At 38.2% G+C, this 22367-nt stretch overlaps 1 protein-coding gene across 1 annotated transcript in view; it reads left to right on the top strand.

Annotated features, from left to right (window-relative positions):
* The window catches only part of LOC127580771 (AT-rich interactive domain-containing protein 2-like), a 184752-nt gene that overhangs the window by 109782 nt on the left and 52603 nt on the right, over positions 1-22367 (top strand). Inside the window, exons 5-8 of the mRNA XM_052034618.1 lie at positions 1261-1479; positions 5169-5236; positions 17264-17333; positions 20211-20458. Of these exons, the coding sequence (XP_051890578.1) occupies positions 1261-1479; positions 5169-5236; positions 17264-17333; positions 20211-20458 (605 nt within the window). The remainder of the gene's footprint in view (positions 1-1260; positions 1480-5168; positions 5237-17263; positions 17334-20210; positions 20459-22367) is intronic.

Genomic DNA, 22367 nt, shown 5'->3' with positions numbered 1-22367 from the left:
CATCTGCAGTCCTTTATTTCTCTAACTCCTCGTGGATGCTGGTGCCTACAAGCCAGTAGTACAACAACCTTTATCTGTCTATTTCAGTTAGTGTACATGTGTGAAGTAAATGGACCATGGGATTTCTTCAGAGCAAATATAAAGTGGCCTTTAACGGTAGTAGAACCATAGAATGATGCAGCACAAAACAGCCATTCATCCCATCGTGCCTTTGATAACTATTTGCAATTGGTTCCATTCACCAGCCCAACAATCTTTTCCCCTTAAGCTGTTTCTCCCATTAAAGTTAGTGCTGAACCTACACCATCTTTTGAGTCATTCCACATCAAAAAAGCTCTCTACTTAAAAAAAAATACTCCTAGCAAAGTCCTTGGTTCTTTTAGCAATTACAATAAATCACGTCCTCTTGTTATGGTCCTTCTGCCAATGGAAACATTTTCTCATTTTGTGACTCCTGTTAAATTTAAGTTTGTTCTTTTGAGAACAGAGAAGGTTAAAACCCTCTTCTCTAGTCTTTTCACATAACCAAAATTCTGCATCCCTGGTATTGTTGACGTAAATCACCTCTGCGTCCTTTCTGTGGTCTTTATGTTCATCCTAAAGAGTGACATCCAGAATTCAACAGTGCTCCTCCTGGAGCATGAGCATTTATAAAGGGTATTCATTTCTATTTCTAAAAGCCATGGATTCCAGTGTGGATTATTCTAGTTTTTCAACCTGTGCTAACATTTCCAAAGATCTCTAATATAGTTGTAGTGGGCATGGAAAGGTCTTTCTGTTTCTGCAAGTTGTGCCATTTAATTTACATTGCCAATCTTTATTCTTTCTAACAAAATCTATCAGTTCAACGCACTGCAATAATTTCCCTTTATCAGTCTGTCTGTGTTCTTTGGAAGTTTGGAACTTACCTCTTCACATTTTTTTTTGCATTGTCATATCATTTACAAATTGAATTTATGCCCTACATATTCATATCCAGTTCATTAATGTATGTCAAAAAAAGCAGTAGTGTAAATGTGGGTACAGCTAGGACATGTCACATCATTCTTCACTTTATCTGGTAAAACAACTTTTCACTGCTACACTCTATTCTGACTCTTAACCAATTTTGTATCCACATTACTTCCATTGCCTTCCCACCAGATGAGCTATTAAGCTCTACCTCTAACATGACATGTACAATTTTAAGCACAGCTTTGGCAATTGGAAACTATTGTAATTTAGGGAGGAAAGATAAACTAAAACTTTTCTTTTTTCCAGAAAGTGTACGTCGTGGTTATGGCCTGTTTACAGAATTTACCACGATCAGTGACTATAATAAAGTGGTGCTCTCTTTACTCTCCGGACTTCCCAATGAGGTGGACTTTGCAATTAACGTTTGTACATTAATGTCACATGGAAACCAACAAATTCTGCAAATGGAAAAAGACCCAAAGGTTGTTACACTTCTTCTTGCACATGCTGGGATTTTTGACGATAGTAAGTAACACTTTTTCATCTGTATATGCAAAAATAAATTATAGCATTTAAATCTTGGGAGTAGTAATATTCCTGAAGTCATAGCTTAGGAGAGGAGTACATATGCTTTTATCAGAGCTGATTTATCAGAAGCTGGGAGATCCTGATAAAGAGCAGCAATGGTAATTTTGTAACAGTGGGAAATCATTGATAAGTAGCAAATGAGTAGTAAAATTGTAGTTTCAATCTGAAATGTAGTAATTCTTCTTGAAAATGTAGAAACTAAGGTGTTGGCTAATTTAAAGTATAGTAAATAATTAATTAACCTCACCAGAGGAAATAAAAATAGTGACCTTGTGGTTGACACTAAGTGGAGTGGCAGAACTGATGGAAAATGAGGGAAGCATATGGTTAAGAATTTAAATAACCTGGTGTTTAGTTTTAAGTGTGAATCACCCAAGTAAGTCAAAGGAAAACAAGTTTTGTGTTTAAATTTGAACTGTATTTAAATTTGCTGCTAACTGATAATTAGTGAACTAATCACAGTAATTATAAATTTTAACATCAAGCTAAATCCACTACTTTATAAATGTAGATCTCAAGTGATTAACTTGTTCAAGAAATAAACTACAGAGGAACTGCAAATGAATGGAGGTATGAAGGTGTGGTAGTGGAGGCAGTGTCAGGATTGCTGGAGCGTACAGTGAGACTGTGAATACTTTTGTGCTCAATCATTAACCTAGCCCAACACTGTCATGTGAGAGTTAGGAAGATACATTGAAAGCAGTGCACCATGAGTCAATTTGGGATAAATGTCCTCATAAAAATGGATTACAGGACTACAAACAAATAACATGGGAAAAGTGCACCTTTGACATTACAGAAATTCCACTTTTCTAAGATGATGCTATGGAAGGAAATAAAAGAAATGACCAGAGATGCATGTTCATAGAGCATCAAGGTTAAATGACATTTTAAATAGAGTTTTAAATTATTGTTGCACCAATGTATATGGTACACCAGTATCCCACTTAGTGCTGCCCTGAGAAGCTCTGATTTATGAGAGGACTTATAGTCCTCCAATCTAAACACTCAAAAGGTATGTACCCCACTCTCAGCTCTGGCTGCAGGCTGTTATGCTAGGCACCTGATGTGAACCACTACCCTCCCCATTGCTGTACACTGCTGTGCTTGAAATCTCATTTGCAGATGCCTGCCCTCTTCTGGCACTCAGTAATTGCACCTAGTAGCCAATGACCTGAATAACATAACTGCTTGATTATGCTCCAGTCAGGTGATGAGTGAAACAAAGGAAATTTCATGCATTCCTGGTCACCTGTTGCAGATGTAGCTATCCATGATATTATTGGTAGTGGTAACCATTCTGTAGCTGTTGTGGAATGAAGTTGATTATGCATACCATGAACACTCCATGTTAAGTGGCACTGCCACCATTTTAAATGGGATATGTCTCGGGGAGATCTAGCTGCCCCAAACCTGGCATCCACTGGGTACCAAAAGTGTCCAGTTGCGGAACTAAGTTTTGCCACAATTTATAATTTTGTAGCATGGCATGTCCCCCCCACTCTGCCCTACCCCTCAACCCTGGTTCAAAGAATAGTGCAGAATAGCATATCAGGAGCTGCACCAGGAATAACTTGAAGCTGCAGAACAGAAGATTACAAGCATGCTAATCAGCAGAAATGACAATGAAATCCATATGCAATGAAACAAAAAAGCCAGAAAATATTGGGAATTCATTTAGCAAGGTACCTGTGTATCCTTTTTGCAATTACCCCATGGAGCACTGATTTGTTATAGTGTTCTTGATCTGAACATTCACAGGTACATATCCAATGCTCACTTTATAAAAGGCATCCACTCTCTGCGCAATGTTATATCAGGAACATGGTGCAAGCCCATCAGCTAACACTACCCTGCCAATGAATTGCCCATACTCAGTGTGAAGAGCTTGTGAAGGCTGATGCTGGCTGGGCCAGGATGAGTGGTGCAACTGCTCAGTGCTGGGATGTAGGCTCAGAGCTGCACTTTGGCTTCTGCAGTAAATACGGGCCACTGCTAGGGATTGGCAGCGCCTGCTCCATGTGTTGATGGACCACTTGGTCTCTCTCTTCCCCTCTTGGCTGTTGTCTTTCTCCCCTCCTGCACCTTTCTGTTTGCCTGCACAGCTTCTTCAGATTGGGGATTTTTCTATGGTGACCAGCCCAGTGGCCAATGAGCACCAAGAGAGCTGCTTCCATCATATCCCACAGGAGGGGATGAAGGAAACCATAGGATCCAAGAACTCGGTCAACACATGGAGCAGGTACTGCCTGTGCCCTACAATGGCCCATGTTCATGATGCTGGCTAGAGCGCTGCTGCAAGCTGCACATCTCAGTATTGAGTGGTCGCACAGCATGACCCAGCCATTGTAAGCATCCTCTCAAAATTGAGTTGTTGCTAGTTCATTACAGGCCGTCCCTGGGTAACAAACAGGTTCTGTTTTTACAGATGTCCTTAAGTCGATTTTGTCCATAAATCAGAAAAAACACAAAAATCACTTGATATGATAATCATACCGCCACTGTATTGTAATGAATGACATTAAAAGCACATAAGACTGATAAAGAACAATTACTAAAAGTGGAGAGAGAGGAAATTAGTTCTGCAGTTCATAGGAATATCAGACTTCTGAATTTAATAATGTTATGGGAGCTTATTCGTATGTATGGGTGTCCGTAAGTCGGATGTTCATAATGCAGAGACAGCCTGTACTGGATTTGTGCTGGGTCTCTGGCACAACAGTGGGGAGGACTGGTGTTCACGATATGTTTCTGGCACAGGAGCACCATTGATAATGCAACTCTTAGTGTATAATGTTAAAATGACCCCTTTGAGCACCAATTCCAATGGTGCTGTCAATCCTAGGAAAGCATCCTGTGCACTAAAAGTGAGGTGCCAAGAAATGAAGACACCAACAATGTAAAAGAACTAAAATAAAAAAAAATTAATAAAGATACAATTTCTTGGATTAACAAAGGAGAAGTTGATGAAAGAGAATTGCAAAAATGTTGAGAGATGTTAATGCAGGCTAATCCAGGAAGGGAGGAAGAAACTGAAGTCACTTACTTATTCATGGAATGTGGCTTGTTGTTGGCGAGGTAAGCAATTATTGGTGGTGAGCCAGTGTTTTGAACTGTTCATTTAGTGTGGCTATTCTCATAATGACTGGTAGAGTACTCAGAATTTGGAGCCACTACTGTTGAAAAGTGGCAGTATGTTTCCTAATCAGGATGATATGTGCCTCAGAAGGAAACTTGGAAGTGGTGGTATTCCCATGTGCCTGCTGCCCTTGTCCTTCTAGGTTATGAGCTTAATTATGGGATGTGATGTTGAAGAATCTTGGTGGGTTGCTGCAGTTAACCATGTAGGTATACACACTGCATATACGGTGATGGCAACACAATGCATAAAGTGAAGGGGGTGCCAGTGAAGCAGACCATTTAATCCTAGATGGTTGTCAATGACATTTGATATTTTTCCAGATACATTAATATGCTGGCACTCGTGTGCTTTCTCTGTCTCTGCCCAATCTTCTCAATATATAGACATGTTTATAGTTGATGACAACAGTTGCATATGTGTAATTTACAATTTGTTTCAAGTTCCTGGTCCTCAGTTTGCATAATGTATATTCTCTTTGTTTTAGGTCCAGGAAACTATTTAAATGTATATGAATCAGAATGGAAAATAAAGTCTGGAAGAGACTTCATAAAGGTGACTATGTTTTTGGTAGATCACAGCATGCCTTTGTTGTAATTAATCAGAGTGCAGTTCTCCAGAATCTCTATTTAAATTCATGTAAATTAAACCACTGTTTAAAATGTATATATTTTGAAAATATTTTTGGACTTGCATTGTACAGCTTAAAGTAAATTAAGAATAGCATGTGTATACTTTACTATCAAAGTGGTGAACAAGGCAGTTAAGCTGACCTATTTGCCTGACTAGTTTACAGATCCAGAAGTATTGAAATGATGAATTCTTGTGGAATTCCCTTTGGAATTCACTTTCACTGGAGGAATCTCATCTTTAAACTGAAACAAAATGAACCAAATTCCAAAGATGAGTAGTGTTCTTTTGAACTATCAGTTTAAACAGAATATAGTGCATTATTTACCTAATCAAAATAAAATGGACCATGAGCATTGGTATTACTTCCCTACTCCCTGTTCTGGTTTCCAGGACATAAAACCTCATTTGAAGGTGAAACTATTTCCTACAGGAATTTGTTAATAAATGTACCCAGCCTGCTCAACCCCTGTTCACCTCTTTCATGCCTGCACTTACAAGCAATGGTAACTTGCCTCCCAAAGACAGTTCCTGATTGATAAGATGCTATGGAACCTGGAACCATTCTGCCAAAAATGGTAGGTCCTGCTTCCAGAAATACTTTGATTACTGATTATTTCCCCCAAGACATACCTGCTGTAAGAACTGTCTTTGAATGCTTTGAATGTCTACAAATGTCTCTGACAAACACACAGACTTTAACATTCATCATGTTTTAAGCGCATTGAAGTTACCAACTGAGTAACTGATTCAATTCAGTTTCTAAAAACAAAATGAAATTATTTGAAAGTTAACCTATCTCTCTCAGACCAATTTCTTTCCATGCAAATGAGTGGAGTTACTGAACTTAGACCAGATCTAATTGGTGCCGGTTCAGAACCAGATTTTTGTGGAAGATTGACAAACTGCCACTAGATTTTGTGGGGAGTCCAACATTGGAGATCAGAGGAAATGACAGTGCTGAGGCTGTCTCAGAAGGTTTGGGTCTTTCATTTTCACATGGATAACCTTGGAAGTAATTTGGATTATCAGTCTGATGCTTATTTAAAAAAAGTGAACCACAATGTTAAGTGCTGTTGAAGTGGATCGTATTCAGTGGAAAGTCAGTAAACTGTGATCTCATTTATATAGTACATCAGGTTTATATTAAAAATATTTTCATGTTCTTGAAATCTAATATTTTATACAGTTTAAACAATTCTGTGCTCATGGTACACTCAGAGTGGCCAATTTACTGCATATCAGTTCTTACTCTGTGATCCACGAGAAGTTCTGTAAATCTTTTATTAGTTAAATTGGACTGTATTAGTTATCAACTATACTCTAAACTTTTGTATTTGTTTCTGACTGACACACTAATATATGAAATCCATACGTGACAAAACTTTGAGTGATGGTAAAGTCATTGAATGTGTCAGGTTACCTAGCAAGGGTTTTTTTTGTTGTATTTATTAAGTTTCAGTGCAAGCCATAGCACTCTGTCTTCTTGCCTGATGTCTTGGGTCTGGATGTGCCTGGATTGAGAGAGAAGGGTAGTCTCACAGGCCAGCAGCATGTTTCTAGTAATGCCATTTTTTTTCTGGTGGAGAGACGAGAACAACTTGGTATTAATATAAAATCAAACAAACAGGTTTAATGCCAGAATTAGGAACATGTCAGCATAGGCGATCAGCCATCTTCTTTCACCTCTGGCACAAACTCAAATCCAGTCAAGAATGAGAAGATACAAATCTCTTTTGTTAGCTATATGGGTTCTGTATGAAATAGTTGGTCAGTTTCTGAGCTGTCATTACATTATGTTCAGCACTAATTTGCAGGATCATTTTGAATGCTAGTAGAATGGAAGGTACAAGTCCAGGCAGTAAGCAGTGGTGGGAGAAGGACTTCCGCACTAATGCTGTAGTGGCAATTTTAATGTGCTGCCTTTAAACCTAACACAGGATGCCTGAAATGAAAAGTCCACCATCTGTAGCATTATCCTCCCTTGGATTAGCAGAAATTGATTTATTTTTTAACTTTATAGCCAATGGAGAGAGGTTTTTTCAAAGTTTTCCTGCCATGTTGTAATTTTATATTGGAAGCTGAGAGAAGGAAAAATAGGACAGAATTGCAGGATGTATCCACTGGCACAGACTGACCTCAATTTTCTCTTTGTCTCGCCTTGACTTGAAAATGGGAATTGCAGGTTGACAGCTTTTTGAAGGAAAATACAGTAATTACCTTTGTTTAATTAGATTTATAATTGGAATATGTCTTTTGCCTTGTAAGCTGATAATTAAACCAATTGGCCCTGAGCAATTGGAATTTACCTTAACCTTTTGGCAGCCTGAGAGTTAACAATTAATGTATTAAGCAACATTAATAGAATAACAGCTCAGCACAAATGTACCATCTATTTTGCATCACTTTTAAGTACTAGAAAAATGGTACAAAAAAACACTCGCATTTTCTTGATTTCAAAGAAAAATACTTTTTTGATGACAATTGAATAGTGCCGGTGTACACATGCATTATGTACGAGTGGATATTTATTAATATGAGCATTATTAAAAAAAGTATAAACAGCAACTGTTTCTCTGCTGCTCCAGTGAGTGGGGAGATCATTGCAGGCCAGCAGGAGGAAAAGCTGCTTGCACAGGATAGGTGATGTTATTTCCGCCACTTTTGCAGTGCCGTGTGTTTAGCAAATCATTGGATATTCTGGCTCATCATGGCAGAGCAAGAAAAGGTCATTATTTGCCAGTACAAGTAGTCAAAGGATTTGTAGGAAGAAATCCTACCTATTGTGATAATCCTAAGCTTCTGTCAAACAATGTAAAATGGACATTAATTTAGCATTGAGTAGCAATTTTGTTAGCCATTATCATCAGTGTTTAAACAGCTTTCAAAATAACACTGCACTTGTTTAAATTGAGGAATTGTATTCAAAGTGAATGCTAAAAATTGGTGTGAAGGGGAAAAGTTCATGATTGTATGGATGATCATGATCAAAGCAAAATCCTGTCGTGTTCGAGGAAAGACCATTTTAAAGAGGGGAGGCTATCTGAAAAGTGAAATGATCTTGAATTTAAGTGACGATGATTGTGGCGTGGAAGTTAGATGCATAAAAGGAATAAAAATTTAATCTTAAGTGGCAGTCTGTAACCAATATAGTAAAGATCAGTTAAGGTCATTTCCCTAGATACTTAATATACTGCATTAAAACAATAATTAGCAATGCTTAAACAGATGTTAAACTATATTACCCGTGTCCACTGGGTAGAGCACACATGCCAGCGATGTCCAACTGGACCTCAGGAACAAGTTCTGCAAGTATATCCTGGTCAAACCAGTCCAGGCCCTTCCTGTTTTCTGTGAAACTGAAAGGGGCGATTGGGTTTCAGCCAGCACTGGTGCCCCTCTTAAAGGCCCCAGATGGCTGTTCTGTTTTCAATGATCATAAAGCTTTGCTTCTAAGCTATGTTTCTATCATAAATTTACCCAAAATCTTCATGCTAATACAAGCTAAATAGTAATTGGAAAACTTTTCTTCCAGTAATCAGAAAAATCAGACTGCATTTTCATGTCTTTATATCTTTCATCAATTTTATTCTCATTAGCACAATAATAATATAAAAGTGACTTGACTGCTACAAAGATCTTTCTTGTCTGTTGGTTTCCAAGTACAGGGTTATTCTCATAGCCTGTCTTCCAGCTGCCTGAGCATCTTAAGCTTAGCATCTCAGTTCTGGCCTTTCCTCCCAAAATTCCTCCCAGCTATTTCCATTTTACATTTGCAAGATTTTAGCTGGTGTGTATGTTCTTAAAATGATGGGTCCTTACTACTCCATTCAAGACATTTTGTTTTGTGGGCTAGATGTTTTGTGCACTGGAATTAATCAGTATATTTATTCTACTGGAATCTTGATTTTTCATGAGAAGAGCTAACAGTAGCAGTTATTATCAATGGTCTCTGTCTGCATTCAACTCCATTGATTTTAAGGTTTAAAGCACCACTGAGATTTGTGCTGCAGAACTTTGTGGCACATGATCCAGTGTCTGGCAAGCTGCCTGAGCTCACCTCACCAGTCACACACAACTAGGAATATTCTGTTTCTTCTGGAATGCTTCCAGGTGCAATCTTCTGAAGGGAGGCCAATCCCCAGTCTCCAGTCCCCACCTGATCAGTAAGGAATTGTGCAGTCCAGGACTTTTCCAACCGTAAGTGACTGTCTCTGTCCTAGTATGGATGTGACAGCTGGTGACACTCCAACCCCAGGTTCACCTGCTGCTGAGGTAACTCCATATTTGGATCCCTGGCTATTTGAGTAATGATTTGCTTGATTTGAAAACAAGATTTAAATGGATCTCATGCATTTATGTTCCAGCTGCCTGTTTCTGGGGTCTCACTGAACCAATCACCACTCCCCGAAACCCGCTGTATCTATTTTTTCACTCAAATTCCATGCTGAAGATAGCTCCACAAGACCAAATTATTACATGTAGCTAATTAGCCCAGGAACTCGGGGCTGTGCCTGGGATGGATTAGGTCAGATGGCCAGAAACTGCAAATGTGACACTGGCCATCCAGGAATGCCAGCCCATATTGGCACTGCTTAGATCCTCAGTATCGTGAGCTGTTGACAGGGCAGTAGTCAGGAGATTCCATTATGTTGCGGAGCATTTTGAATAGATAAAAAATGAGGCAGAGATCCCCTCTTGGGTGGATAGGTGGAAGATGGGCAAACATGAACAAAAGCCAGTTTGGTTGTCTTATGATATGAAAGAGCCTGTATTTGCTAATTGCCAAGGATAATTGCTGGTACACCATCATAAAATTGGCCCTATTGTTTGCATCATTGAGGTAAATTAAGCTTGTTTAAAATCTAACCAGGGATCTGTTATTGCAATTGTCATTAGCCTGGACTGTGCTGGCTTCGAACCTGTGCTTGAACTTGGAGTCTATAGTATATCCAAGCCTATATTTACTGGGGCTGGAAGTGGAACATTTATCTCACTTGCCCTCTGCATCCCAGAGTTCAGCGGTTTGATGGCATTGTTGTTAGGAGGCTTGCCCCAAGTGCCCTCAGCCTTTGAAGCTGGAAAAGCTGGGATCACAGCTTTGCTACCATAAAAGTTCTGTTCAATATTAACAATCGTTCAATATTGATAACATTCAGAAACATTTTAAAAAATTTAAACTTTAAGTAAATGTTAATAAATCAATATTTTTAAGAAATAGAAAACTGCGTAGATAGTAAAACACTTGTGAATAATTTAAAAACTAATGCAAATTAATTTTTAAATAAGCAACTTCTCCTTTGTCTCCTAATTCTTTGCCCTATGTTCCTTGATGAACTCAGTGGGTTCATGGATCTTGGGCCAGCTCTGACCTAGCACAGGGTTGAAGTGGCAATTCCCTGGAGTCCAGCAGTTGGACAAAGATTTGATCTTCTGAGTCTGTCAGTAAATCTCAGATTTCTACACTTCACTGTCCAAATGGAACGAGTGGTTAGGACAAACTAGCCCAACATTCTTGACCAGTTCACTTGCATCAGTGGTGAGCCCAGCAGCCATAAGTTTTTCGATTTGTTGTTCGCTATTGCTGGAATTAACAATAAGGTCAGCACAGATGAGTGGTGATAAGAGGACTAGAGTGAATGGAGGTAGTGCATTTATAAATGGCACAATTTGAAAACTTCTAATTACCAATATTAGTGTAGGTAATTGAAGTCTCACAATAACATGTATGTTTATGAAGAGTTTTAATAAAAGTTTGTGTTACTTGATAAATTCATTTTGTAGCTGACGTAATAAAGATGTTTTCAAAAGTACACTTTTCTTGAAAGAAAGCATAGACATGAAGCATTATTCATTATATAAAACCTACAGTCAGGTCTTTTGGGCTTTTTGAGTGTTACAAGCTGAAATAAACAGATGAAGTTTTTAATAAACTAACAACAGTGTTGATTGAAAAAAATTATTTTCGAGAGCTTCGTATTTGCACCCAACCTGAACAGTGCAGTCTAGGCACCTTGGTACTGTATTAAACTCTTTCTTTTGCAGTTCCTAAACTTCTCTCAGCTGAACTTTTTGTAATGTCTTAATGGGTCCCAAGTCACAATTGTTTTTGCTTGTTGCAAACAGTACTAATGCCAGCTTATGTAGCAAGTCTGATATACGATGTGCTCACTCAGATCAAACTGCAGTTAGGTAGGAAAAAAGCCTGTTTTTGAAGCTCTATGTGTCTCCATTTATCCTATGGTGTATATTTATTAACACTGTAGTCTCAGTATGAAAACTGCTCAAAATTGCAGAGTGAATTGCACTAGAATTATATAGCACAGCAGGAGCATTCAAACCCATGTTGCCTGTGCTAGCTCTCTGAAAACCTATCTAATTTGCCTGACAAGTTTCAAGTGTGTTTCTTTAATTCATTTTTGTTCTAAGATGTGAATGTCACAGTCAAGGCCAGCATTTGATATACACATCCCAATTGGCTCTGAACTAAGTAGTTTGCTTGGCCATTTCAGGGAGGCAGATTTGAGAGTGGTAAGGATGGTGAGCCAGTGTTTTCTTTTACAGCAACCTGGTAGCTTTGTGGTCATCATCATTATGACTAGCTGCCTTTTATTTACATTATATAGCATAGGATTTGAGCTTGAGACTCTGAATTACTAGTCCACCACACTTTCAAAAATGCTGTTGAAGTTGTGTTGCACATGCTGGCATGCAGTCCTTGTTTGCCTTCTCCCCTGACATTGGAAGTAGCTTCTCCTATTTATAAAAGCATATCATAATTTTGGTCACCAAAATTACATATTACAGTGATTTATTTTTTAAATCTGCTCTCAAATATGCTTTCTTCATTTGCATTGTACAGATTAGTAAAGTTGCCCTGAATGGTCATTTAAGTTTTTAATATTTGTATGCTTGGATCTTCCCATGTGCTTTTTGTTAATAAATAAATAGATAATTGAGCCATTGTTGTTCCTTTAAGAAGGGCAATAGGGAAAATGAGGAAATTATGGGTTGGTGAGCCTTACATCAGTGGCAGGGAAATTATTGGAGAAGATTCTTAAGGGTAGGATCTCTTTGCATCTGGAAAAGGGTTTGTGTGGGGGAGGTCATGTCTTACAAACTTGATTGAGTTTTTGAGGAGGTGACAAAGATGATTGACTGAGGGTAGAGCAGTGGATATTGTATACATGGACTTTAGTAAAGCTTACGACAAGGTCCCTCATGGTAGGCTGATCCAAAAGATTATGGCACATGGGATCCATGATGACTTGGTAGATTGGATTCAAAATTGGCTTGGCCATAGAAGATGGAGGGTTGTGATGGAGGGATTTTATTCTGACTGGAGGTCTGTGACCAGTGGTGTTCTGCAATGATCAGCACTGGAATCTCTGTGTGTGTATATATATATACATATATATATATATATATATATATATATATACACACACACACATACATATACATATATATATATACATATATATATACATATACATACATACATATATATATATATATAAAATGTAGGTGGGCTGATTAGTAAGTTTGCAGACCACACAAGAATTGGCTGAGTTGTGGACAATGAGGAAGGTTGTCAAAGGATACAGCAGGGTATAGACCAGTTGGAAATGTGGGCAATGAAATGGCAAATGGAGTTTAATCCAGACAAGTGTGCGCTGTTGCACTTTGGAAGGTCAAATGTAAGAGGAAAGTATATAGTAAATGGCAAGACTCTCAGGGTCATTGACATACAGGGGGATTTTGCTCTGTCCCTAGCTCCCTGAAAATAGCAACACGAGTAGATAGGGTAGTAAAGAAGGTGTACAGCATACTTGCCTTCATTGGTCAGGGGACTGAGTATAAAGGTTGGTACACTGAGTTGCAGTGTATAAAACTTTGGTTAGGCCACACAAGGAGAATTGTATGAAGTCCTGGTTCCCATTACAGAAAGGATGTGGAAGCTTTGGAGAGGTTGCAGAAAAGGTTCACCAGGATCGTTGCCTGGTTTAGAGAGTATTAGCTATAAGAAAGGTTGGACAAACTTGGATTGCTTTCTTTGGAGCATCAGAGGCTGAGGGGCGAACTGATAGAAGTATATAAAATTGTGAGAGGCAGAGATAGGTTAGATAGTCAGTCTTTGTCCTGGGGTGGAAATGTCAGATACTAGAGATTACTTAATTTAATGGCAGATACTCAGCATAGCTTTAAGGCGAGAGGGGGAAAGTTTAAAGGAGATTTATGAGGCAAGTTTTTTTTTGCACAGTGAGTAGTAGGTGCCTAAAATGGCATGCCATGGGAGCTGCTGGAAGCAGATACGATAGCAATGTTTAAGAGGCATTTAGACAGGCATGTGAACAGGCAGTTTAACTTGGTATAGACATTGTAGGCCAAGGGGCCTGTTCCTGTGCTGTACTGTTTTATGCTTTAATTATGCAGTATGATAAATGTAACTCCACACTGGTATCTTTTTGAAGCTCTACCTGCTATACAAAAGAGCTTAAGCTACAGTTTATTTTGGGACTGAAAATGTCACTGCAGTGTTTATTATGGGGAAAAAGGCAATTGTGGAATGTGATTCCCAAAATACTTACTATAAACTCAGGAATCCCTTGCAGTAGTACTAAAAGAAAGTTTCAACTCTTAATGAACTTGAAAATTATCCACCTTGCAATACGTGATAGACTTCACAACAAAGGAGTACAGTTTATTTGGGGAGGGCCTTATTGGCTGTCCAGATAACTTCAAAGGGTACTAGTGTAATTGAGGAATTATTGAACTTCCTTAGAAACCCTGACCATTGTTATCCCCCCATGCTCCAATGTTGAACTCTTCATGGACCGACAAAGTGCCAACTTTCTACAGTTTCCCAGCAGTTATGTCAAGGAATCTTGGTGCTGAACCTGCACCAGACTAGATTTGTTGCTGATTCACTGACTCCAGTCATTTTAGTGAAGAAGAATGGCTGCGAGGGAGGTGGATAAACTTCAGAGCATTTACATTTCCTTAAATGAATTTAGTTAAATTAAATGTATTTAATTGTATTTAATTATTTTTAGATTTCAGGTGTTTTAATGTTTATAAATTATTAACCATATTACATTTTTAATAACATAATTAATTTTGAAAGGCATTCAGACTCTAGTAAGTGTTTGAATGTCTTAATTCCCAAAGTCTTCTGATGGCTGTAAGTTTGTGAGTGAGACTTAACCAGCTGTCAAAGCTTTTATGTGCGTTGGGTTGCCTTTTCCAACAGAAGGCTCTGCATGCAACAGGGCCTCGCAATTCGAGGTGAATTTTTAGGGGAATGGTGCTGTGGCAGGTAAGTGTTGCTTGGGGAATGGCAAGCCTGGTTAGCCAGTGGGCTGGACAGAACCATTCTCGTGTCAGATGCGGCCCATGAGCATGTATTGTTCACTGCTTAGAACAATTGTGTTTGATTTCCAATTGGGCAGAGAGGAAATGAGAAACCAAGCTTCCTGACCTGGAGACCAGTGTCTGGGGCAAAGCGGCTTATTAACTCATTTGTTAGCATTTTATCAAGATGGCAGCCAGCAACTGAGCAACTTCTGATGTAATCTTAAGGAGGCATGAATCTTCATAATTTTTAAAGGTTTTGTATATTTAAATTAATTATTATCTTGTAAGCAGAATGTATAACAGATGGTTTTTTTCTCATTAGGTGCTCTGTTCTAAATGCAATAAGTTATGCTATTGGCTTAGCAATAAGATAGGGATTTTCACAATAATGATTCAAAATTGATTTCCCTGCTCCCCTCAGCTTCCACACGCAGATTTTAAGTACAAAGAGAAATAACTACATATTTCATCTAAGAAATTTCAGTTGTTTCAAAGTAAATAACTACAATTGCTTTGGAAGTTTGAAATAAAATCAGGAAATGCTGGAGATACTCAGCAGGTCAGGCAGCATCTGTTGCAGACTGATGACCTTTCTGAAATGTTTACCTGTGTTTCTCTCTCCACAGGTGGTGCTTGACCTGCTGAGTATTTCCAGTATTTTCTATTTTAAATTCAGTTTTGTTAAGTTCCCTTGAGCTTTTAAATTGTATAACCTAGGAGTTTAGGTTCAGTAAGGAACCTTTGCTGATATTTGGTCCTGAAACTGATTTTTTTTTCAACCATTCACCTATTATACAGTTCTATTGTAAGTAAGGCATCTGCCAACTGGCGAATTTCTCTGTGTGGTGACCTGGCAGCAGTAGAAGGAGCAGGAATAGGAGTTTCCAGCTGGAGCACAATTAGCATTGCATGATTGCCAGCTTTGCGCTTTTGACTTGAAAGTAAACCTATCTGATTTGAAATAAGAGACCGTCATATTTTATTTCATGTACATTGCAGTGCTTTATGGGGGTATTGTGGTGCCACAGTGATTAGTCAAGTAACTTGATCAAGAGGCCTGGAGAAACAGTCCCTTTATGGAATCTGTGGAAGTTAAAACTAAAATTGATTTTTAAAAAAAAATGCAGAATTGGCAACCATGAAGCCACCAGATTGTTGTAAAATTCTGTCTGGTTGACTATGGCCGTTAGGGGAACAAAATCTGTCTTCCTTGCCTGATCTGGCCTGTTTGTGACTGCAGACCCACTTCACTATGATTGACTGTTGACTGTCAAAATGACTGTCAAATGTCCAGTTGCATTGTGATCCAAAGTGGCCTGTACCTGTTCAAGGGAAATACACAAAGCCCTTGCTGGTGGCACTAACCTCTCAGTTGCTGAAAGCCAAATGCAGATGCAACAAGCAATTAGGAAGACAAATGCTATGTTAGCTTTTATTACAAGAATATTTGAGTACAGGAGTAAAGATATCTTACTGCAGTTATATAGGGCCTGTACGGAGAATATTTTGTAATTTTGAGTGCCTCACCAAAACAAAAGGATATACTAGCTGTAGATGGAGTGCAGTGGAGATTCACTATCTGGTTTCAAGGATAATGGGTTTGTTGTAGGAGAGATTGAATAAAGTTTAGAAGAATGAGGAGAGCTCATTGAAGCTTAAATAATTACTGTAGAGCACAATGAACTGGATGGAGGGAGATGTTTCCCTTAGCTAAGGAGATTCGACCCATGGGTCACAGCCTCAAATAAGGTTTAAGATTGAGAGGAGGCAACATTTCTTCACTCATTTGGGGTGGGGGAGGGTAGGGGAGAGAATCTTTGCAATTCTATGTATACTCTGTCATTAACTATATTCAAAATGGAGATAAACTAATTTCTGGCTATTAATAGAATCAAGGGATATGAACAGTGAAGGAAATGGCGTTGAGGTAGAAGATCAGCAATGGTCTTGATGAACGGTGGAGCAGGCTCGAAGGGCCAAATAACCACTATTCCTTGTATTCTGTGCCTCCCTACTTGTCTTCTTGACTTTGTTTCCTTGCTCTCTTCCTCCCACATGCTGTGCTCTTCCCGTTCTTTCTACGCCCCCCTCCCCTAACCTAGTGCATTGTAAAGTCTTGGTTTAACTGACATCTCTGGTCATGAAGTTCACTCTGACAGCAAAATATACAATTAGATTTGTTAAATTGCATCAAACTTTTCAGATGGAGAGTTTTTTTAAACTGATACCATTTTATATCTAATCTTGTTCCATTAATTATTTTACATTTATTTACCCAATGTGCAGTTCTTTACATAAAGTGTGTGTTTGCAAGTGTGTTCTTTTGTTGTTTAGCTGTATGCTTAATATTATAGTCTATTTTAAATGCACCATACATTAAAGAAGTTTAAAGAACCCTGATTTTGGATAACTGAATTTTCCTGAAATCATGTTTCAATATCAAGCCAAATTTATCAATGTTTTTTAAAATGAAATTTACAAGGTAAACATCAGTATTTGAAGGCACTGAGTTTGGTGAAAAATAAAATAGTTAAAATGATATATGTCTAACGTGGTGGTATCCTGCAACTACTAAACTTAGAAAATTGTTAACAGTTTTGGAAAGATACAGTTGAAGACCATGAAGTGCGGGAGCTTATCGGAGATAAAAATCACAAATCTAAAGGTAAGACAGAGTTGATAAACAGCAATTAGGATGGCTAATATAAATGGTTAAAGGAGAATGCAGTGCAGCAGTCCCAAAGGTCGCCTAGACTTGCTTAAGTGTTCATGTGCATTTGCTCAGCTGTCTTTCTTGTTACAAGGTAAAATTCTACTTGGAAATGAATCCTCCTACGTAGGATGCATCTTATCCAGTGTGAGACTACTGGCCAGATCAGTAATGGAAATATCAGTTTAGAATGTGTTGGTTTCAATAAGAGGTTTTAGCAGTAACACCCTGCTTTGATAGGGATGAATGCTAGGGACAATTGGAGCAATTTTTGAGAGCTGCTATTAGGATGTATATTCTGGACTAGGGTGAAGCAAGAGAATTGGAAGTCTTTTAATGTTAAAAATGAAATAAAAGTTGAATTTTGTTTGAAAAGGGGTGTTGCTCACAGCAGATGGTGCTATTGTGATTCTATCATAAATAATACTGGTTTATGTAGCTTGGTAGCTCCACCTACTGACAGAAAGCCACACTGCATTTAAAAAATTGCTGCCACCTAATGAATATGTAATATGGATTTTATTCAGAGAAAAGAAAAAATGATGGTTAACATTACAGTACTCAACATTAAAAACATTGTTTCTGATGCTTTTAACCCTATTAATATTTAAAGTAGGGTTACATGTTGAAAAATTGATTGGGATTTCATAAAATTTGAGTTTTTTTGTAGCCTGATAGTAATCAGTCTTAAGTAGGTATTGCTTATTGAACACAGATTCTGCCAGAATATTTATATTCTGGAAGTTGCTCCAAAATGTATCAAAACAGTTGGTGCCAGTCATTTGTACAGAATGAATTTTAGAACACTGGCAATAGTAAAGGAACTGTGCACTTCATAAGTCACAATTGTAGCACTCCTTTGTTCAGCCTGGTGCTTCTTCCATAGCCTAGTGCAAGTGAATTCAGAGCTGAAGAGCTAGTTCACTTTGAGGATTTATCTTTTTTTAAAGGAAAAAAAAATCATTCCAATCAACATTTTCTACCTGAGAGGACAAGTGGCTTTCTGACAATATTTGTGTTGAGCCTACTACTAGGAGACAGCTAAGTGAACAAATGACACAGAGATTCGTGGAGTGACAGTGTGGAGGATAGTCTTGGGCTATAGGGTGTTTATTGATGTGTTGGTGAAATGGGCTGAGAAATGGCAGATGGAGTTTAGTCCTGATAAATGCGAGGTGATGCATTTTGGGAGTACTAATGAGGCTAGGAGGTGCAGCATGAATGGCAATGTCTTGGGGAATATTGAGGGACAGAGGGACCTTGGCGTGCAAGTCCAAAGATCCTTAAAGGTGGCAGCACAGGTAGGTAATGTGGTTAAGAGGGTATATGGGATACTGGCCTTCATTAATCGGGGCATCGAATACAATAGCAGGGAGATTAAGCACCAACTTTATAAAAAAAATTTGGTTAGACCTCAGCTGGAGTACTGCGTGCAGTTCTGGTCACCACACAATAGGGAAGGATGTGATAACGCTGGAGAAGGTGCAGAAGAGATTCACCAAGATGTTTCCTGGGACGCAGCATTTCAGTTATGAGGAAAGACCAGGGAGGCTATATCTGTTTTCCCTGGAGCAGAGGAAGTTAAAAGGGGACATGATTGAGGTATATAAAATTATGAGGGGCATAGATAGAGTACTCTGTGTGTGTGTGTGTGTGTGTGTGTGTGTGTGTGTGTGTGTGTGTGTGTATTTTTTATTTATACAGATATATATATATATTCACCTCTGTACTTAGAGGTGAATATAACTAGAAGATACAGATTTAGAGTAAAGGGTAAGATCCTCAGAGAAGATCTGAGGGGGACAATTTTCAGCTAGAGATTGGTGAGAATGCACTGCCAGAGTGAGTGATGACACCATTTAAGAAATGTCCAATGAACATTTAAATCGTCGAGGCATAGAGGGCTATGGACCAAGTGCTGGAAGATGGGATTACTGTGAATGGGTGCCTACTGGTCTGTGTGGACGTGGTGGGCTGAATGGCCTGTTTCCATGCTGTATGACTTTGAGTCTATGAACAGGTAGCCGCTCTGCATTCCCTTTTCCCTTCCTCTGTGGAAAATGTTTGGACGTAACATGATGACCTACGTGATTGATATTGAGAAGAGTCGTTGCATTTAGAAGTGAACACCTAAAATACGTGGCAGTGCCATACAATATTTTACATTATTTTCATCTTCTACTTACACTAAAATTTGTATGTGTGTTAGACAATGGAAAGGATGTTAGCTGTTCAAGACTAATCAGCTCCAGTGCCAGGACGCATCAGCTAATTCAGTGTAGTTTAAATTGCACACATGAAATTTAGTAAAAACACAGGCAAAATTTTTTTCCCTCTTTGTTCTATGCTTGGTTTAGAATTAGAAATGTGTGTATTTAACACACAGGCCCTTCTGCCAATTGTATCTGTCAGGCTCTTTGCAACAAATCCCACTTTATTTTACTGCCCATGTTGGCATGTGTCTTCCTTGCTTCAAAATAATTCGTGCATTTACAACAGAAAAGGAAATTGGAACTGATTCTATAAATTTGGCCTGGTGTACATTACTGGCATAGATTTCAGTTTGCTTACTGCTTTTATTTGTAGGCGAGTTAAGTGTCCAAATATTAAATGTAATGATTCCACTTAATGGGATATATTTAAATTGTTTTATGATTTCTCCTTTTTTAATTAACCATTTGTGTTGTGGTAATGAATCAGTAATGTAGTTCTATACTGGAATTAATGCTACTTAACAAAGATTTTAAAGCATTTATTATGTACTGTGGAAAAGTGGCCTCAAATGTCAAAACGATTGAATAATTGTGTTTCAATGTTTGTCCCCAATACTAGAAGCTGCTAGCGATGATGGATGGGACTCTGTCTTGTTCCATCCTCCACAGAAATTGGGTATTAATGACCTGGAAGGACAAAGGGTGCTGCAGATAGCTGTTATTATCCACAATTTGTCCATGGAAGAAGGGAACGCCAAGTTATTAGCTAACCGAACGTGCCTGAGGTTTCTGCTGCTATGTGCTCACAGTAAACACGTATCACTTAAGCAAATGGGATTGGATACACTGGGAAATGTAATGGCAGAGGTAAGATAGTTTTTTTTAATTTCCTTTTGTGGATGGAGCTGCTCCTTGTTGAATATGTTGCAATTGCAAAATGTGATCATCATTTACTGTTTGGGACTTGAAATATCTCGATTTGTTTTTGAGCACCAGAAGTATTTGCATTTTTTCAGCATAGCAAATTGACTACAACATCAGAAATTATGGATTATTCAAACTGAACGTTTGCATGACACAACATTGGTGTTTGACATGCAAATGTAATCAGTCACCACCATTTATTTGAATTGCTGATGAAATAATAAAAGATCTTTAGAAACCAGTGTATTAACTTCTCAATACTTTGAATGTGGTCAATCCACAGCCAGATTTTGCACATTAGGGTGAGGAAGTTGGATTAAATGATTTGATTGGGATAAAAATACAGTCTTGTGGACATTAGTTATCTTTATTTGTTGATTTTATGAAAACCTTTTACCTTGGTGAAGCAGTTATAAGGATTTTATTGTTTTGTATTCCACATATTATCTGTTAAATTTCTGATTTTTACATTATTTGAATAGGGGAAGATTTTGGATAATTTACATTTCAGATGCTTCAGTTAATTTGAATTCAACAGATAAGGGGTCTTATCCACAGACAACTTTTTGAGAATGAAATTGCATCTCGTTGATTTTCCTGGAGGAGAAACTAGCGTCCTGTATGCCACACTCACTAGAGACAATGGAGGTTGTGGAGCTCAAACATGCAAACATGATGAGTTGGAATGGCTTTGTTCCCATGAATTTAGTAGTGTGGGGTGGGTGGGTTATAGCCAATATCATTGGCAGCTCACTGGGCCAACCCACTGATCCACAGTGCTGTAGAAGGGTTGGACATCAAGTTTATGGCTTCTTGAAAAGCTAAGAAAGAAGTCTGTGAAACAAAAAATGATGTGGTAGATAAACAGAATAGATGACAACAATCCACTTATATTTATCGCAATTTTTTGGGTTTTCAGTTGAAAGTTTTAAACAAAGATACCTGGCTAGATAAAATAGACTTTCTGTAACTGGCAGGACTACAGTTGAAATTACAGATGCACAATTGTTTAGGCATTTGCTATTTTCCTGCATCTGATAATCAAGAAGTTCATGCAAACAAGTTGTAGAATTCATCAACCTGAACTATCAGTCTCTGGGTGATGGTTGAGTAACTGAAAGAATAGAAGTTTCCACTTGAAAGCATGGCAGATCTTATTTGTACAGCACTTTACAACACCTCGGGATATTCCAAACTGCATTACAGGGTTTTCTCAGTGTAGTCAGTGTTCTTATGTGGCTATTGATTGAGCATTGGCACTACCAAAGAAATGAAATTCCACGAATCACTTAATAGTATTTGGTAAATTAACATACAGTAATTGAACTAGTAGTGTGGGGAATCCACAGTATGATGTTTCAGAAACATGGTGTAATTATCATTGGATAACAGGCAGTTAGGTGAAACTCCAGTGAAGCCAATGTGATCCAAACCACAGTTGGTATTCAAGGTCATGTTCACTTCTCATCCTATCATACTTAATAGATGTAAAAAATTATTTAAATCCTGAATAGAATATTTCATTGTTGTGTTTAAAGCCAAAGAAGCAATCTGGAAACCTGTATGCACTGGTCATAGATTCATAGTTCATTTTGGAAAAATCATAGCTGTTCTACTGCTGAAAATCTTGATTGATAATTGCAATTAATTTATTCCAAATACAGTTAAACTCCAATAATCCACTATCCCAATTGTTCCCAAACATTGGAAAACCTGATGGCTTGGCATTTGGCTCACTGGGGCTCCACATCCCATGCAACTCACTGGAGCCGCATTTCCTGCACTCCTTTTAAATTGCACCAGGTTCACTGGAAGGTTTATTACACTATTATGTAACATCTTATAAACAGTT

Source organism: Pristis pectinata, chromosome 20, assembly GCF_009764475.1.
Source record: "Pristis pectinata isolate sPriPec2 chromosome 20, sPriPec2.1.pri, whole genome shotgun sequence".
Lineage (NCBI taxonomy): Eukaryota > Metazoa > Chordata > Chondrichthyes > Rhinopristiformes > Pristidae > Pristis > Pristis pectinata.
Note: the sequence above shows the minus strand (reverse complement) of the source record. Positions and strands in the feature narration are given on the sequence as shown.